Genomic DNA, 20,403 nt, shown 5'->3' with positions numbered 1-20,403 from the left:
AAAAAAAAAAAAAAAAACAAAAAAAAAAAAACACAACAACTAGAAGTTAATAGCAGAAATAAAATAGTAAAAGATACAAAAAGGTCAAAACCAAAATGTGACTAAGACAAAGCAGACAATCCTCTGGGTAAATAACTAATAAAAAGTAGTAATGAAAATACTACATAAAATGTGCTCAGTAGCACATTTTAAAAAGACTATGAGTGGCTGGGGTGGTGGCTCAATGGGAGAGCACTTGTCTACCATGTGTGAGGCACTGGGTTCAATTCTCATATAAATAAAATAAAGGTCTTTCAACAACTAAAAGAAAATTTTATTTTATTTTTTTATAATATTTATTTTTTTAGTTTTTGGAGGACACAACATCTTTGTTTGTATGTGGTGCTGAGGATCCAACCTGGGCCGCCGCATGCCAGGCAACATCCCCAGCCCAGAAAATTTTAAAAGAAGACTATAGGAATGCTTTTATTCCAATAGATTGGAAAACTTAGAAGACATGAAAAAATTCGTAAAAAACAACCATAATATACGGAAACTGACCCAAGGAAAAAAATAGAAAACCTGAAAACAATTAAAAATGGAATCAAGTTGGGTGCATGGTACATGCCTATAATCCCAGTGGCTCAGGAGGCTAAGGCAGGAGGATGGCAAATTTAAAGCCAGCCTCAGCAAAGTGTGAGTCACTAAGCAACTCAGTGAGACCATGTCTGTAAATAAAAAATACAAAATAGGGCTAGGGATGTGGCTCAGTGGTTGAATGCCCTGAGTTCAATCCCCACAATGCCCCCACAAAAAAAAATTACTCTCAGTTTCAAATACAAACTCCCAAACATTTGAAAACTTCCTGAATGATGTCGAATACAACACATCTCCCCAATCCCCCTAAAACGTTCCAGTTTTTTTTTTTTTTTTTTTAAATCTCTTCAACCTCACAGGGTTTCTCATTCTTTTATATCTTCAAATATACTCTACTGGAACAAACTGCATCTAAATAATAACTTTATTCATCACTGTATAATCCAGGAGAACAGTCTTTGTGTCACTCTTTACTAAACTATATACCCTGCTTAAGAAAATAAGAATAAATATTTGCTAATGATCATATTCATAATCATTAAATAAAAATACTTCATGGGAAGACTGGTCTGTAAAATGTCTAGTGTCACGCCCTAAAAGAGTACCAGTCAGTAAAACACTGCTAAGTGGTAACAACACAGAGACTTTATGGACTTTCAAAGGCAAAAATAAATCAAAATATTAGTATAATCACTTATTTATTTTCAAGGAAGAACAAGGAATGTTGTAGAACTTTCACTCACAAGTTTTTCTTTCTCTAGTTTCTGCAGTAAATTCTCCATGTTACTTCCAATTCTTGTCTTTTCTACAACTTCATAAAGGCTGCAATACATTCCATTCTTCAAAACTGACATTAAAAAAATACAATAAATATTCAAATTAAGTCTGCTTTTTTATATCTTTCATTTATCTATTTATTTATTTATTAGTTGTAGTTGAACACAATATCTTTATTTCATTTTTTATGGGGTGCTGAGGTGAGGTTCGAACCCAGTGCCTCACATGTGCTAGGTGAGCACTGCACCACTGAGCCACACCCCAGCCCTATCTCTTTTATAAAATTAAATACTCTACCTTCATTTGGACCTAAGTATGTTTCTTTGTAAAAGAGTGCTGGTGGAATTTTCTGCTTCAGATGATCAATACTCATAACTGTTTCAACATCTAACTTCTCAGGACTGAAAGAAAAATCAAAAAAGCATGTTCACATTACCTGTATTTTTAACTTTAACAAGGCTCTCTCTGTCACAGACACAACCACACATACAATGGAAAAAAAGAAAAGCATATTCATTATCTCAACTTATTCTAAAGGGGACTTTACAGGGGAAGTCCAATACCTAGACACAGGTAAACAGCCTGGCAATCTTACCAACCTTTCATCCTAAAGACAGAAGCTAATCCTATTAATTAATGCAAATTTTACTAACCACAAAGGATAAGAGATTGTCATTTTATTAAAGACAATTCAAGTACAAACTGTTACTCTTAACCTTCAAAAAGGCCCAAATGTTTACTCTGGTGGTACCAAAATATCACTTTAGATCACTCAATATTCTAACATGTTGCACAGGACTGAACTGAAAAGAGCCTCTTTAACTCACAACAACAAAGTTCTTTCCAACAAATATTATATAAACTAGTCTACTGTACTCAGCTGAATGAAAAAAATATATATAAAATTAGGATAAAACTTAAAATTTATCTTCTCAGATTTCAATATCACTTAAGAAAAAAATGTTATACCATATATATATATATATATATATATATATATATACACACACATATATATATATATATGAATGAAGGACTATTTTATCCTCAAATCAAGACAAAGAAGCAGAGGACTTTTGGGCCAAGTAACTTTCTAAAATTATTAAATCAACTTTCTTAAAAAACAAACTAATATTTGTATTTAAGTTCTTATGGAACAAAGCACAATTTAAATGTAATAAAAAGGAAAAAAGCTAAAAGAAGAAACAATCAACACTTAGCCTGCTATTTTTGTTTATTTTGCATATTTTTCTTTTTCTTGCAACTGCTATTTTCTTATACTTACAGTTTGATAGGCAAAAAAGCACGAGTGGCTGACCTCAGAGAAATATAACACAGAAGCTTTCCTTTATTTAAAAGTTGTCCTTTCCACAAGGTATAGTTAAATTTATCTTAAAAAAAAAAAAAAAAAGGATATAGCTCAATCTCTTGATAACCCAGAGAAGTAAATGCAAATTTAGTAGAAGAGGGAAAATAGTTGGGCACAAGGGTTTAAGTAGAAAACAAACATAAAAGTGACATTTCCATTCATAAAAAAGCTCCAATTCTAGGATTTAAGTTTGATACTCCCCCCATACACACACACAAAAATCATCCCAGATTTAGCAAATAACAAATTTATCTAAATGTCCTCAGAGACAACCAATGCTCTTGTGTCTCCCAAATATCTAATACATATATAAATTCTATATAAACAATAGATATTAAATCTTGTTAATTATATGAATGACCACAATGTCTTCTATCTTTTATTCATTCACTTTTATTATGGAGAAATTAGATCTTAAACCTATGATGAAAACTTGTTTTTTTACTTTTAATTTTTGCAGGGGGAGAAGGGTTGTTTAACTGGGGATTATATCTGGGGACATGTAAACCCAGGGATACTCTATTACTGAGTTACATCCCCAGCCCTTTTTATTTTTCATTTTGAGATAAGATCTTGCTAAGTTGCCCAGGATGAACTTGAGCTTGCAAACCTCCTGCCTCAGCCTCCCAAACCGCTGAGATTACAGACATGTGCCACCACACTCAGCTCTGATGAATATAATATTTAAAAAGGCTGAGTTGTAAAGTCTGTTTTATCAGTTACCTTTTTCAATAAGTGTTATAACTCTTTAGTCTATCATTTAAGCAGAAGCTTCTTACAAAAGACTTTATGCTTGGATGACCAAGTATTGATGCTACATCAAAACATTGCCTCATTTGCTTTTTCATACTTTGCATATTTTCATTCATTATGGAAATAAAACAAAAAATTATTAATCTTTTACTATATGTATTATTCTTTCGACTTACCTATGTTTCTATCTGTGTTAAAACTGTTAGACCTACAAATAATTAAAAAAAAATTACTGATTGATAACATAAAACTTAACATTTAGGACCTTGATAAGTCTTTTTTTTTTTTTTTTTTAATGGTGCTGGGGATTGAACCCATGGCCTCACACAAGCTATAAGCAAGACACTACCACTGAGCTACATGCACAGCCCATAAATTTAATGGCATTCTGAAATATATAAATTTGAATGGTGTACTACATAAGAGAATGAAATCTTTTCCCCAAGAACAACAAATATCTCATAATATTTAATAAATCCAAATTTAGAGAACAAGAAGAACTTAGAAGCACTTAGTTTGATCACATACCCATATTTCCCAAATTTAAGGGAGCTATCCTCCCCCACAAAAAAAAAATATCTATTAAAAGAGACAAGTCCAGTAAGTCAAATACTTCTTCATGATAAGATTAGAAAAATAGTTGCAACATATAAATATGTTCATTCATCATTCAATAAATATTACTACCAGGCACGATTCCAGGTAACAAGATTATAAGAATAAACCTAACAAAGTCTCTGCTTTCTAATGAGAAACACAGACAATAATCAAACAGAATAGAGTTTAACCAAAAATAGTGTCTACCAGGTGGTAGGGGTTTTAAGTGTTATGGAAGAAGGGAAAAAAAAGACATACTGGGGTTTATTTATTTTTGTGGTACTAGGAATTGAACCTAGGGCCTTATGCATTAGGTGAGTGCTCTATCACTGAGGTACACCCCTAACACGTTTTTCAAATTTAAGACACTGTCTCACCAAGTTGCCCAGGCTGGCTTCAAATATGAGAGCCTCTTGCCTCCACTTCCTAGTAGCTGGGATTACAGATGTGCACCACTACACCACAGTATAGGGGTTTAAATTTTTAAAAAAATTTAAAAAGGGAAGGACTCACTGAGAAGCTCACGTTTTAAAGAAACATAAGAACAAATTACGGAAATAATGGGGAAAAGGAATCACAAATGCACTATCCCAAGGCATTGATGGCACATTCAAGGTGCAAGATAGATGTTCAAAAAAATGTATGTTTGAAATGATATGGAAGATAACAGATGGAAGCAAAGATGAAATAAAATTAAGTTACTATTTCTAGGGGAGGTAACCTTGTAATTATAAATGTGGGAAAGGGAGGGCAACACTGGGGATTAAACTCTGGGCCTTTGTTATGCTAGGCAAATATTGTAGCACTGGGTATATTAACGTGGTTTTTTTTTTTGTTTTTGTTTTCGTTTTTTTTTTTTTTGAGATGAGGTCTCACTAAGTTGCACAGCCTGGCTTATAACTTGCAATCCTCCTGCCTGAGTAACTGGGATGATAGATGTGTAGATGTGTGCCACAGCATCTGGCTGTGCTAGGTATCTTAAAGATCACTCATGAAAAAAATGCTATAGCAAATGTGTGTTATCATGGGGATCATAAATATAGGATAATAGAATTAAAACTCAACTGTCTTTATATTATGTGAACAGGTACTTATGGCTGTGGATAGCCTCCAGGGCTTATTTATTAACATGAAAAAAGTGCTTCAGATCTGGGGTTGTGGCTCAGTGGTAGAGCACTTGCTTAGCACTGGGTTCAATTCTCAGCAACACATAAAAATAAATGAAATAAAGGCATTATGTCCATCTACAACTAGAAAGTAATTAAAGATTTTTTTTAAAGTGCTATATCTGAAGACAACTTAAAATGAAAGATAATTTTGATCTGGAAAACCGATTCAGGAGGCCAACTTTAAAATACATGTTTCATGATATGTGGCTTTTTTAAAAAAAGTCATTTGGGCTGGGGATGTGGCTCAAGCGGTAGAGCTCTCGCCTGGCATGCGTGCGGGCCAGGTTCGATCCTCAGCACCACATACAAACAAAGATGTTGTGTCCGAAGAAAAGTAAAAAAAATAAATAAAAATTCTCTAAAAAAAAAGTCATTTATTTCTAAATTGAAAGCACACATGATTTCAAGTACATATAGGAACTCAATATAAAAATGAGTAGACCTCTCTCTCTACAAACGTACTATTCCACTTGGTTAAAACCAAATGATTAAAATGAATGCCCAAAGTGGGCAGCAATGTATAAACATACCCAGGGCAACTCCCCATTGTGTGTCTGGGTGCTATAGAACACACTTGTAATCCCAGCATTTGGGAAGCTCAGGCAAGAGTATTACAAGTTTGAGGCCAGCCTCGGTTAACTTAAGCGAGACTATCTCAAAAAAAATAAATAAATAAAAGGGATAGCGATGCAGCACCAGTAGTACAGTACCCAAGTTCAATGACCAGTATTGCAGGGGATAAAAAACCCACAAATCTTGGGGAAAAGGGCCAACAATTTATATATGGTCACCTTCAATTACAGCATGCAAGATAATCATCAATAGTACTCAACAGTAACTGAACATCAGAATCACCAGGAAGCATTCAATCACCAATGACTAGGCTTCCCATGACTGAGATGTTTTGCAGAAGCTCCTCATTTCAGGAGAGCTAATGAACAAAATGTTACTTTTTAAAACTGCATTTACAACTACACAAACTTTGAACAACAAAAAAAGAGCTTAACCAAATAAAGTTTAACTTTAGCTTAAACATTTTTTCCACAGAGTCAATCTTATCCTTCACATTGACTTTTTTGAGTACTAGGGATTAAATTTAGAGATGCTTTACTACTGAGCTAGAACCCCAGCTTTTTTTATTTTCTTTTTTTTTTTTTTTTCATTTTTAATTTTGAGACAGGGTCTTGCCAAGTTGCTTTAGGCCCTTACTAGTTTTCTGAAGTTGGCCTCAAATTTGCAATCCCCCGCCTTAGCTTCATGAGTTATTGGGATTACAGGTATGCACCACCACACACAACTTTCACACTGACCTATTAAAAGTTATCCTGAACACTTGAGAATCCAATTAAGTTTTTTAAAAATGGAGGGGAGGGGAGGAAAGAAAGTAGTCCATCTAAATCAGTAGCATAAGCTCTATATCACATCACTCTGGATAATGTCTAAAACTCATCTTACCTGGATGAAGATACAAATTTTAGAGTTTGTATATCATCTTTGTAAGTAAAAGACACAACTGCATACGGACAAACGTGCCTTGGTCTTCGCCTTAGTTCATCAAAGCCATACTCATAAAAATAATACTAAATATAAAAAAAATGGAAAATTAACTTCTTTAAGTAGGCAAGTAATATGGAGTGGAAACGTTTATCTGATTTTTGAGAATAAAAAACCATTTACCACTTCTGATTTTAAAGTTATAGCTCCAGCATTAATTAATTTAACAAAATTTGCACTTGATATATTCATCTTATGATATAAAATATTGTGCTACAATGTATCAAATCCCATGTTATTAGTACTGGTTGTTCCAAAAGTTTACTTTTGAAGAGCTGACTACTGGGAAGATGCAATAAGTTTTCCAGTAAAATTATTACAAACAGAGCAGAAACTCCCAGGTCAGTACAGAAAAGCCAACTTGGTACAAAAAATAAAATATTAAGGCCATAATCTCAACCAAACCCAAGTATCATCCTATGACCCATCAGCTTCTCCCCTTCACCTATTCACCATATTCATTAGGCTAGGATTTTGTGACTTGTAGACTAGTCATTTTCATTTTTAAAAAGAATGCTTCAGCTTTTACTTTGTTGGGTTTTTTTTTTTTTTGGTACCAGGGATTGAACCCAGAAGCACTTAACCAGTGGCCCACATCCCCAGCCCTTTTTATTTTTTTGAGACAGGGTCTCACTAAGTTGCTGAGGCTGGCTTTGAACTTGGAATCCTTCTGTCTCCACTTCCCAAATTGTGGGACTATAGGCATACATCATTGTGCCCAGCTGCTTCAGGTTTTATAAACAAAGCAGCACTCTTTTAAAAAGTTCTTCCCTCTGGGAAATTACCAATATCAATAATGTTTCTGCTCTTAAAAAAAAAAAGCCTCAAATGTATCTTGAAACATACAGCTAGATTACAAATCCTCCTAGAGAAACCATAATTACACTGAAGTTATATCAGTCAATATACTGTCCAGAAGGTAATCAAATGAGTCAGCTCCAGATGCCTGTGGAAAATATAATTTTCACTACTCCCAATCAAAGGTCTTCCCTAGAGATTCTTCACAAATGATTTTTTTTTTAAATTTTACTATATTCATGTAAAATAAAATTTTTAAAAAAATTTTATTGTATTCATGTAAAATAAAATTTATTTTATTTTATTCATGTAAAATAAATTTTATTTTACATGAATACAGTAAAATTAAAAAAAAATATTTCTAGGTAGGTTAGCATCACTACTTTTCACAACCCATTTGGACATAAACTTTTATTTTTCGAGTTTTGGATACTGAACCCTGGGCCTCATGTATGTGAGGCAAGCCCTCTTGCACTGAGCTACATCCCCAGTCCTGTCACTTTTTTGTTTGTTTAAAAGATAATATTACTTTATAGTCAAACCTCACATAAAAACGTAACATACACCAAGTATTACACTTTTAAATATGTGTAATTCAGCAACTGACACAAAAAATATATACACAATTATTCAGTCATAAAAATGAATAAAATTTTGTCATTTACTATAACACAGATGAAACAAGAGGACCCTGTTAAATGAAGGAAATTGGGTTCAGAAATAAATACTACACAGTCTCACTTTTATGTAGAAGATAAAAAGTTGCTCTAACAATTGAGATCATAAAAGTATATAGAGTAGAAAAGGGGATATGAGAGCTGGGATGGGTGTGTAAGAGGGGGAAATGTAGAGAGGTAGGTTAAGGGGCATGGTATGGGGTATGGTTGAATAGTTCTTTTGCTTTTTTTTAGTAGATGGGACAGAACCTAGGACCTCATATATGACTCAGCACATGCTCTACCCTGAGCTACATTCTCCAGCCAGGAGGAATAACTTTGAATGATCTACAGTATAATAGGGTAGCTATGGTTGACAACAACTAACTATATAGTTCAAAACAGCAGAGATTATAAATGCTTCCAACACAAAATGATAAATTACCTAGATCTGACAACATTGCATATATGTACTGAAATGTCACTCTGTACAACATTAATATGTACAATTATGTGTCAAATTAAAATGTTTTAAAGGAGAAAAAAATGAATAGTTACTATACCAACTATACCTGAATAAAACTTTAAAAAAATTGTTTGTATTTTAAGTTAATAAAAATAGAAAATATCAAGTCAACAGTATAAAATGTTATGAATTAAGGTATTTTAAGAGGCTTTAACTTTACCATGAACACAGGTAGTGTTTTATTAGTCAGATCCTTTTATCCCCAGAAAAAACAAGGTTTCAAATGAAATACAGTATGCTAAAACAGTGATCACACCAGGTTGAGGTCATAGCCTACAAGGGAAAACTAAATAATTTGAATATTACCCTGTAGGTCTGAGAAGCCACAGTACATGTCTGAGCCATCTTGGAAACACTAAACACACTGCAGTGAGGGACACTGAAATCTAGCAGTGATTTGTAGAAACCAGATACTGATGTGGTAGCAGAGGGAACTAAAAGAGATATTTTGAAGGATTTGGTAACAGATATGATGTCATAACATTAAAATGGTTCCAGGCACATACCTGAGTAAGCTCATAGGCTCTATAAGCCAAAAGTGATGTAATTCTACTGGCATTCTTCGACACGTGACATTCATGTTTTGGTGTGGGGTCCAAAGCACTTTTATTTAACATAGACTCCAAACTTTTTACACCCATGGGATCATATATACTCTTTATTTTACCCTAAAACAGAGAAAACTTTTAAGTGCCTACCTAAACATGATTTTTAACTATATGACATTAATATTTTAATAAGAAAAGAGAAATTCTATTCATAACACTCTTCATTAACCCAAATCACATTAGCAACACATTACCCTTTTCATTTTCTTTGGAAGAGAAAACAACCATTAAGTATGGTTAGCTTAGATCAAAGTTCACTCTCAAAAGTATCTTCATATATTAGCAAGAGTGGGCCTCAACATAAACGTAATTCTTAATTTAATCAAACTCTGAAAGTCAACTAAAATTAAAATCCAGATCACTGTAATCCCAGCAACTCAAGAGGCTAAGGCAAGAAGATTCAAGTTAGAGGCCAATCTGGGCATTTTATCCAGATTCTGCCTCAAAATAAAAAAGGGGAAGGGAATATAGCTCAGTGGTAGTGCACCCTGGATTCAATTCCCAGTACCCCTCACGAGCAAATCACATATTTTGATGCCATATTTTGATAGGTGAAATGTAAAAGTTCCAATTACCTTCATTATTTTAAAAATAACAACATCACCCACTGCCCCAGCTTCCAAAGGGTTAGCTTGCAATAAATCAGCATACCTAGAAAGATAGACACCTAATAGAGAAAAATTACAGAATTTGAATAAGTAGGGTATGAATAAAAATTAAAAATCCAAATACTTAACAAATAATGAAAGAGATAAATGGTATAACAACTTTTAAAGAGATGTAACAGAGGACTAAGGTTGTGACTTAGTGGTAGAGCAGTCGCCTAGCATGTATGAGGCACTGGGTTCAATCCTCAGCACCACATAAAAATAAATAAAGGTATTGTGTCCACCTACAACTTAAAAAATATATTTAAAAAAAATTTTTTTTAAGAAGAGATGTAACAGAAATCTAATATTTAACCAAAGTAAAATTTTTTTAAAAAATGAAGTTAATTACAGTTAAAAGAAGACAAAAGTCACCTGGACTAGAATAATACATTTGAAAAAGTAAGCTTTAATCATTTAGAAGTATGCAAAACAAAATAAAAAATTTTATACATTTCAGACCCTGAAACTACTGTCTTGTTACAGACACATGATAAAGCATGCAGTAATAGAATTACAAAGACTGCAGCAAAATTGAGACTTTTCAAAGGCAGCTTAAAAGTAGGTAAATAAAAAAGAAAACAAATTACCCATGGAAGGTCTGCCAAGAATTGTTATTTTGGACTGGCCCACCTGTAATCCTTTTTCACATATACTTTGAACCTATATGAACAAAACATTTCATTTTGCAATCATAACATTAAAAACATGAAGTAATTGATAAACATGTTTTAAATAAAATCTAAACTTCGACACCATGTACATTCTACATTTTAGAAATATCACATTTATGAGATAGTCTATGACTAAATATCAACATGAAACTGACTTACACTTCCAAAGTAATCATATTTGGAATCCATCTTTATTGGTGCTAGGGATGACGGATAACTCTGAATTCTGGTCTCTCACAAACATTACCTTTTAGAATATTAGAACTAGCAAAATATTTAAAGAGAAAATAACTCCACTAACCATCTTTAATTAAAAAGGTATTCCTTTATAATTAACAATATAGAAAATAATTTTTAAAAAAGAAAATGCATTATCAACACGTCTAGGGAAAGAAGACAAGAGTTGATCAGAGAAAATGTAGCATATTTGATAATTATGAAGCAACTATTTTGCCCTCTTAAATCATTTCTTCAACTCATGTATCCAGAAAAATGTTATTTATACTTATCAAATGTATCATTGAATAATTATGAAATTAACCTACAATAGAAACACCTTTCTATTGTTTTTCTGCAATTAGTTAACTCACCTGATATCTATCAACCATGAGAAATGCATAGGATTCTGAAAGTTCCTTATCTAAACGACCATCAGACTTCAGTTCTCTTCGCTTTTCTGCAAACTAAATGAAATTGAATCTGTAAAAATTCCTTAGCATGTGACTGTTTGGTTAAACAAAGAGTTAAGAATTATTTTCCATGGAATCCCAAACTCAACAAAGTAGAACTTTCTTCCCAATTTCTTTTCTTTTATATTAAATAATTTATTTTTTTTTCTTCCCAATTTCTTTTCTCCCTATTTTAATTGGCTCTTACCTATAGAAAATAGTCAAATAACCCATCAATTTTAACTAAATTTCTACTAAAAATCTAGCATATTCCAGTTTTTTACATGTCAAATATTTCTAAACATCTCATTTTCCTAAATCAAAACTCAAATATCAAATCTGTACATGAAACTTAGGTTCACTGTCTAATATGCTCAAGTATTCCCCCTTTGTTCATACTTTTTCACTAAGAATTTCCACTAATGATGTTAACATAACCCAACCAAGCAACTGTGGAACAAAATGAGCATATCCTTAAAATACACACACATAAAATTCAATTATCTTCCAATTTAGACAGTTAAATTAGTATGTACTCAAAATAAACAGCAAAAAGTCATATTATAAGCAGGGCTTGGTGGCACATGCCTGTAATCCCTGTAATTAACTTGGGGGCTAATGCAGGCGAATCACAAGCTCAAGCCCAGCAACGGGCAACTTAGTGAGACTGTCTAAAAATAAATAATAAGGGTTAGGGATGTAGGCTCAGTATTAGAGCATGCCTGGGTTCAATCTTCAGTATAGCCAAAAAAAAAAAAAAGTAATATAAACAATACCTATACTAAAGACTTATAAGTTATTTCATATAATGCCACATTAATCAGAATTTAACATAGTAGATAAACATCATACTACAGCAACAATGTTTAGGAGGGAAAAATCATACCATTTAAAGCCTGTTTACCCTTCTGTAATTTAGCCTTCTTAAAAGCTAGTATTTCTAGAGAAAAGGTTTTCCTAGGCTGGTAATTGGTGCTGAAAAGACTATTTCAAAAAGTACAAATTAAAACATACCTCCTTTTCCAAAAGCTCATTATGTATCAAGCAAGCACGTTTGTAGTTAAAATTTGCTACTGAAGTTGGTTCGAGGTAAGATGAATGGAGAATATTTAAAACATCTTCAAATTCTCGAGAGCCTGGTGTTAGTGGCTGGAAAAGTGCTACAATAAAAAACATTTATTAATTTTAAAATTATTTCATCTCAAATGTAATTTCTACTTTTGAGGTTTTGTTACTCTAACTTAAAAGTGGAAAAAAAGCATCAAGTTTATTTTATTGACATACAAGAGATATTAACTCACTGAAGAAATATTGAAACCAGTTGGCTAGACTGACCAGTTATTCAACAATAAGGATCTGCTCTTAAACACAAACAAGGAGGTTGCAATTTTCAAACCCTAGGAATGCTACATTAGGCAATCTTAATTATTTAGACAGACTGTTATCATCTGTTACAAAGTACTAATTTTTTACTCCCCATATTTTCAACCATTCTACATCCTATTTAATTTTTAAAACACTCAAGTAAAATATCTAATTTGTTCTTCAGGATTACCAACCTAATAACCTCAAATTTTCAATTTACACAACTTTACTAATAAATTTCAAACATCCACTCTATGTATATCCAATTTTCCTCAAACCAAAAAGGAACCACTTTTTACTGTAGAACAATTCATAGAAACTATGTTATACTATCTTCTATCCAAAACACTTATTTAATAAGAGTCAATAATGTCTATCAAAAGATACTACAAATCAAAGTGTTCTGGGCTGGGGATGTGGCTCAAGCGGTAGCGCGCTCGCCTGGCATGCTTGCGGCCTGGGTTCAATCCTCAGCACCACATACAAACAAAGACGTTGTGTCCGCCGAAAACTGAAAAATAAATATTAAAAAAAAAAAAATTCTCTCTTAAAAAAAAAAATGAAAGTATTCTACTTGTACACAAGCTCTAAAGTATGTCATCTGGCAGCTAACTTAACTGTTTTTACTGTATTTTCTACATATGGTTATTGAATTACAAAGGGCATAGTGTTAAGTGATATATTAACAAACCATGTATATATTATAGAAGTGTCTGTAAAAACTGTAGTTTTCAAACCAGGCATTGTGGTGCATGCCTGTAATCACAACCACTCAGGAGGCTCAGGCAGGAGGATCACAAGGTCATGGCCAGCCTGGGGAACTTGGAGAGTTCCAAGGGCTAGGGATACAGCTTGGTGGTAGAGATTCCCTGGGTTCAATCCTCAGTAACGCCGAGGAAAAAAAAAAAAAAAAAGGTAGTTTCTAATGACAAAATGTCATTATAAAGCGAACAGTAACCTACTTTGAGATTGCAAGCATGCAAAGAATAAAGTCAACATGGTTATATTAATGCAATTAATAAAAATACTAAAAGCAAGCTTGAAAGTAATACTAAATTGAATAAGACCACATGATTACTAAACACAAAGTATCCTATAATCAAATTTGCAGATGTACTGAATAACTTATTAACTGTAAACTCAATCCAGAGCAGAAATTATGGCTGCCTTGTTCATTACTCATCATATGCCAGTAGGTAGAACTGTGAGTGCTGCCCCAAGTAGGTTGAAGAGCTGAAATAAGTACATAAAGAAATGAGAATAAACTTTGTGGAGAGATTATTTTATACTGAATACAAATATAATCTACAACTACCAATATATGATTATCATTTAAAATTAAAACAATTCACTCAAATTCAATAATATAAAACAAAATGAAAGCTCAGAAAAGAGAGTAAGAGAACTACATTATCAAAATTCAAAATATTTTAGAAAATATAGTAGGATAAACCAACATCTTATTTCTGTAACAACTATCTCCTACTAAGTTGTGAAAAATTTGGCAAGGAAAACAGCATGTGGAAGTCTTTATAGGTTTTCACACCCAAAATGGGCCAAGTTTCATTTTCAAAGTCAAGTTTATGCATAATTTTTCTGTTTCTCAACAATGACTTCACATACCTGTATCAAAAAATGACACGGCTTCAAATTTCTATGACATAGTCTACATGAAACACATTTATACCCCAACACTATTTATACCAATCTAATTATTAGTAAAAATTAGTCCAATTTGCATAAGATTGACATTCTAATTTTCCTCAAAAAAAAAAAAAATCACATAACTTCCAATTCATTCCAAAGCAATGTCCAATAAAGTTATGTCAAATGTACTCAAGTAAACTCAGTAAGGAAAAAATTCTTGCAAATAGAAATACAGCAATAGTTGTATGTTTTTAGATCTAACAATAAATACTTGTGTAGGCATTTCATATTTCAAATGCCTCATTGACTTCAGTTAGGTGAGAGTTATATCCCCGATTTTGGTCCAATGATCATTTCAATCCAAAAAAAAAAAAAAAAAGTTCTAACTATTCTAAGGAATCCAAGTTTACAACTTGGTATTGGCAATATAGAAATTTAGTAATTTAGTTCACCTTCAGAACGTACATTTCCTGGTAGTCTATGTTATGTCCTTAATAAGAGATCGCTTAACACTGCAAATAACCTAATAAATGTATCTTGTCACGTTTAGTGTGTATGTATATTATAACCTCAATAATGGATCATTATTAAGACAATAACAACTATGTGATACTGATTTTGAAGAGAATATCTCCATCATCCATTTTCACTTAGAGAAGTAGGTATCCAATACACTATTCTCTGTATTCTGAAAGTAACTGAGTCTAATCATTACTAGGTCACTACCACTTTTCAGATACTAAGAGATTTACAAGCATTATCCCATTTATTCACCAAACACATGAAGTTCAATGTCTGTTCCTCAAACTCAAATAAAATTGACACAGGTAACAGCTGACAGCCCAAGGTTAGAGTTAATGAACAGGACAGGCAGAATTCAAATTCAATGACTCCAAACCACTGTAAGCAAAACAAAAGATGCATGCGTAGGTAATCAAACTGTAATCTTCCATTGGGTCAAGAGCTGGAAAAATATGATTATTTCCTAATGTTATAGATCAGGAAATCATATAGGACATTTAGGCACAGGCAATCAGCTATAAAGAATAAAGAATCTGATTTCTACCTATTATGCTTTCTATCCTCTTATGTCTTCTTTCAAACCTCTTAACATTCTTTTCTAATATTAACTTTCCTAGTGATGACAGGGCCAAAAGTCATAATACTCTATGTGTCAATAGCAGTAACAAGAGAAATTCTTTAACACACAAAACCTTGTTTAATTTCATTATGAGCATGTCAGAAAGATGAGTTGGCTTTGATAATACAAGGTTTCCCTACTGACAAACTAATTATCAGATGTATTTTAAGAGACTGAAGAACACAGTTTTGGAATGGTACTTGAAGATTTATAATTCAAAACAGGAAACTAATAGAATCAGAACTAGAATTCATATCTCCTGACTCCCATACTACAAAAAAGATATTTTTAATTGTTGATAACATACATTCAAAAATTGAAGGCTATATTCAGTTTAAACAGTTGGCACAGACACAGAGCTTATTTTTAAAAAAACAAAACATTAGTCTAAAAAATTACTACAGACATAATGTTTTAGAAATGGGCCTTACATCTGTAAATCAAAATGGTTAGAGAGAGTACAGAATTAGGAATGAATACACTGAGGAAGTCAAGAGAAACCAGTAAGAATATGAAACTTTTTTGGGCTGAGGACTAGTTAAAGTAAATTTTACCTCTATTGTTTAGAATTTATAGGCAACTATCAAAAAAAGTTTTATGTGGGGCTGGAGCTTGGCTCAGTAGTCGAGTGATGACCTGGCACATGTAAGGCACTGAGTTTGATCCTCAGCACCACATAAAATAATATAAAGCTATCATGTCCACCTGCAACTAAAAAAAAAAAACACATATTAAAAAAATAAGAGACTTTGCCTGTTTAAAAAAAAAAAAAAAAAAAAAGTTCTATGTGAATGACTAGGTTCTGCCTAGACTTTCCAGTTCAGGCTTATTTCTATATAGGGAGAGCTGCAGTTCCCAGAATGCAGTCACCCTTAAACTTCCTTAAGACTTGGCTGACCCAGCTACTTGGGGAGGCTAAGGCAGGAAGATAATGATCACAAGTTCAAGGGTAGTCTGGGCAACTTAGCAAGACCCAGTTTCAATATTTTAACAAAGGGCTGGGAACCCCCTGGTAGAGCACTTATTTGCCTGACACATGGGAGGCCCTGGGTTCAATCCCTGATACCACACCAAAATAAATTTTTTTTAAAAAAATCACACACACAAAATACCATTACTCCCACCTGTCTACAGTGTTTTCAAAAAGATAATTGCAAGTTTCTTGAGGGAAAAGTTGGAGATTGGAAGGAAAATGAGCCATCACCTCTACTGGACTAAACTAGTATAAAAACTGGCACATGAGCTTCAGTTAATTTGAGATTCCCTTATCCCCTACGAAAAAAAAAAAAAAAGTAACCAACATTTTCCAGAAAGTACTTCATCACTACTCCCCAAGAACTTTGTAGAAAAAACTGTATCAAATAAAAATACCAATTAAGGTGACTTTTAATAATTTACTAAATTTAGAAAGAAAGATGGTGATTGTAAACATCTAACAAAATGCAACTGTACACTTTGGTTAAACGTAAGGACAGTGCGTCTTTATACTACAGAAAGTAGCTCAACCAATAAATAACACACATCAAAAACAGTAAAGTAAGGCTGGAGTTGTAACTCAGTGATAAAGCACTTGCCCGCATGCATGAGGTCATGACTTCAATCACCAGCACCACACACACTAAAAAAATGTGTTTACACACACACACACACACACACACACACACACACATGCCCTTCTAGTCAACAGTTAGGTCATTCAAATCAGTACTGATTAAATATGTTCATGGCAAACACAATTTTTCCAACTCAAAATTCTCCAAGGTTGAATACATGTTAGTATTCTACATTTTAATGGGGGAAAAATGTTTTCCCCAAACATGTTAGACCAAAAACCAGCTCAAATCTTTGTTACACCATTGAGTAGTGGTAAGTACTCTAAACCTAGGTTCAAATTCCAACTCCACCATTTATTGGCTGTATGACAAGTTACTTCTCAATACTTTTTTCCTCATCTGTACAAATAGAATCGTTGAGATTTAGTTAATATACATAAAGTGCTTAAAACAAGGCCCATAATTTATTAAACACTATGAATTGCCATATATATTATTAATTCAATTAGAATGGTGTTATTTTAGATTTTAGGCTATTGCCAAGATCAAGAAAAGACAAGTTATACTCACATAGTATTTCCTTTAAGGTTTTTTTTTAAATTAAAGTCCTAATCTTAATTTGACTGGAAAAGCATAGTTGCAGGCAAAGGTTTGTGATATTAAAATACAAATGCTTTTGATACAAAAAGCTCAAACAGGCATACCTACTGAAAATAATCTAATATTCAAAATAAACACTCAGATGTCAACTAATAATACCTAGGCAAATCCCATAGTGATACCTTTACAAGTCTTCCAGATAATACTAGAAATGTGAAACTAGCAGTACCTGCACTCTTTTCTTTATCAATATAAAGTTGAAACTAAAGGACTGACTTCTCTCAGCTTAAAATCCATGGTAGTAATAGCTGCTTATTTAATTTTTTAAAAGTTCTATTTAAACTGGTGTTACACTTTTTGAACAAATTCTGCTCTGTATAAATATTAAAACAAAAAAATTACCGTTTTCACTAAACGTGAAAAAAAGTATACTGTGAAGTATTTTCCTTACNTAATTTAAGTAGAAAGACTTTTAGTTTCAACCCAGCATTAACTTATAGGTTAATATGAGTACAACCATTATTTCATGGGTGCTTTCTAGATGCTAGACACTAATTTACCCACATTACCTCCATTTAATTTTTCCAACAACAAACAAAGAAGATAGTATTTTGCCCCATTTAAAATGTGTTGCAAAACTTGGACATAATTAAAGAAAAATCAAGTCTTGAAGCCACGTCTATTTAACTCTAGCAGAAAGTACTTAAATATTGCACTGACTGCTTTTATAAGACCTAATCATTACAGCAGCTCTCCACTTTTATGCAATTTATGAATGACACAAGAGAGCAGACACTGTGCTTAGGATCTTCCAACAGCTGAATCAGGATTGGAGCCCAGATCTCTGAAAGGCTTTCTATCTCTTAAGGAGTTGATATACCAAAAGCAGTAATTATTATAAAACCCCTCTTACTCCTATTGGGTAATAGGTATTCATTCCCATTTTTCTGATGAAGCAGCTCATGAGGTGCTAAGTTAAAAACAAGATGAATAGTATGTTAATGTTTGTACCCAAAAAGGGGAAATATATTTAAGGATATACATATCTTTGCATAAAATTTTGTGGAAGCCTACATGAAATGGGAAGTTTTCATTGTGGAAATGGGTTGGAAGACAGATGGAGATATTTTTCACGCTATATCGTTTTATACATGAAAGAACGAATGTATCAATCACTTTAAAAATCCCATTTTAGGCGGGCGCAGTGGCGCAGGCCTGTAATCCCAGCGGCTCAGAAGGCTGAGACAGGAGGATCCTGAGTTCATAGCCAGCCTCAGCAAAGGCGAGGCACTAAGCAACTTAGTGAGACCTGTCTCTGAATAAAATACAAAATAGGCCTGGGGATGTGGCTCAGTTGTTGACTGCCCCTAAATTCAATCCCCAGTACCTCCCATCAAAAAAAAAAAAATCCCATTTTACAGAGGGAAAGAAAAGCATGCTGAGAAACTGTTGTCATTACTCATTACCTCATGCAAGAGTGAAACAGCAATCTTTAAAAAATTTTTTTAGTTGTAGATAGATACAATATTTTATTTATTTATTTGTATGTGGTACTGAGGCTCCAACCCAGTGCCTCACACATGCTAGGCAAACAGTCTACCACTGAGCCACAACCATAGCCCCAGTAATATCTTTTTTTTTTTTTGGTAATGGTGGGCATTGAACTCAGAGATGTTGTACCACTGAGCTACATCTCCAGCCTTTTTATTCTATATTTTGAGAGCAGGTCCCTAAATTGCCCAGGCTGTCCTCAAACTTGCCATCCTTCTGCCTCAGTCTCTCAAGAAGCTAGGATTATAAATGTGCACTGCCACTCCTGGCCTAGTAACATCTTAATAATCATCCAAAAAGCCAATGTAGAGGTTTTAGAAGGGTCCCTGTGTTTAAATATAAAGGAATTATAAGCTTTGACATGCCGATTAAAACAATCAGAGTTATGGAGTTCACACATAGTAAAACCAAAAAGCATTAATGATAGTAACGTTTCAGTGAATGAAATCACTACTAAGATTTTATAGTAATAATAATCCTTGTCATTTGCAAAAGTAATTTCAGATGTCTTTTTCAGCTAAGGTTGTTGGTTTTGATCATTACATATTCCTTAAGCCTTGAAGGTCACACAGCTAAGAGACTTTTTAAGTTTTTTTAACATTGCCATTTAAAGGCAGTAATAAAGAAAGAAAATAAAGGCCAAGGAACTAAACAACCACTAAGAGGTCTAACTCATAGACTTTTAAGGATCTTAGAATTATGGATGAAGATAGTATTATAAGGTTACAACTCTATTGCCCACTTAGATACATTAAAAAATATAGAACTATCATTCCTTCCATTATGCTTGAGCTAAAACAATAATTTTTTTTTAATTTTTGTACTTGTATATGGATACAATGCCTTTATTTTGTATGTTTGTTTATTTTTTTTTATGTGGTGCTGAGGATTGAACTCAGTGCCTCACGCATGCTAGGCAAGTGCTTTGCCACTGAGCTATAGTCCCAGCCCTAAAACAATAATTTTACTTCCATGAAGTCATCTTTTTTCCCCACAATAACTTCTTTCTGGTTACTCACTGAGCAAGTATTTCTTGAGCATGTCCTAGGGAAGCATAAGGAAGACCCTCTAATTCGGCAAGAAACTGGCTGAAGTTGATTTGTGTTTGATTTCTGGAAGAAATACTTCCATGCAATGGGGAAAAGCAAAAAAAAAGGGATCCTCATTTGAGCAT

At 33.1% G+C, this 20,403-nt stretch overlaps 1 protein-coding gene across 9 annotated transcripts in view; it reads right to left on the bottom strand.

Annotated features, from left to right (window-relative positions):
- The window catches only part of Tasor (transcription activation suppressor), a 37,168-nt gene extending 24,377 nt beyond the window's left edge, over nucleotides 1–12,791 (bottom strand). For 3 of the 9 annotated variants that reach the window (XM_048801088.1, XM_048801090.1, XM_048801089.1), the window contains exons 1-10: nucleotides 12,387–12,779; nucleotides 11,295–11,387; nucleotides 10,621–10,693; nucleotides 9,959–10,050; nucleotides 9,282–9,443; nucleotides 6,697–6,821; nucleotides 3,652–3,683; nucleotides 2,639–2,744; nucleotides 1,651–1,754; nucleotides 1,320–1,423 (exon numbers count right to left, since the gene is read on the bottom strand). In XM_048801088.1, coding sequence (XP_048657045.1) covers nucleotides 1,320–1,423; nucleotides 1,651–1,754; nucleotides 2,639–2,744; nucleotides 3,652–3,683; nucleotides 6,697–6,821; nucleotides 9,282–9,443; nucleotides 9,959–10,050; nucleotides 10,621–10,693; nucleotides 11,295–11,387; nucleotides 12,387–12,548 — 1,053 coding nt within the window. In that variant the 5' untranslated portion in view covers nucleotides 12,549–12,779. Of the gene's footprint in view, nucleotides 1–1,319; nucleotides 1,424–1,650; nucleotides 1,755–2,638; nucleotides 2,745–3,651; nucleotides 3,684–6,696; nucleotides 6,822–9,281; nucleotides 9,444–9,958; nucleotides 10,051–10,620; nucleotides 10,694–11,294; nucleotides 11,388–12,386 lie in introns of all 9 variants that reach the window. The other 6 variants (XM_015494407.2, XM_048801092.1, XM_048801094.1 and 3 more) reach the window with 3 other exon arrangements.
- Between the last annotated feature and the right edge of the window lie 7,612 nt (nucleotides 12,792–20,403).

This window comes from Marmota marmota, unplaced genomic scaffold (assembly GCF_001458135.2).
Source record: "Marmota marmota marmota unplaced genomic scaffold, marMar, whole genome shotgun sequence".
NCBI lineage: Eukaryota > Metazoa > Chordata > Mammalia > Rodentia > Sciuridae > Marmota > Marmota marmota.
Note: the sequence above shows the minus strand (reverse complement) of the source record. Positions and strands in the feature narration are given on the sequence as shown.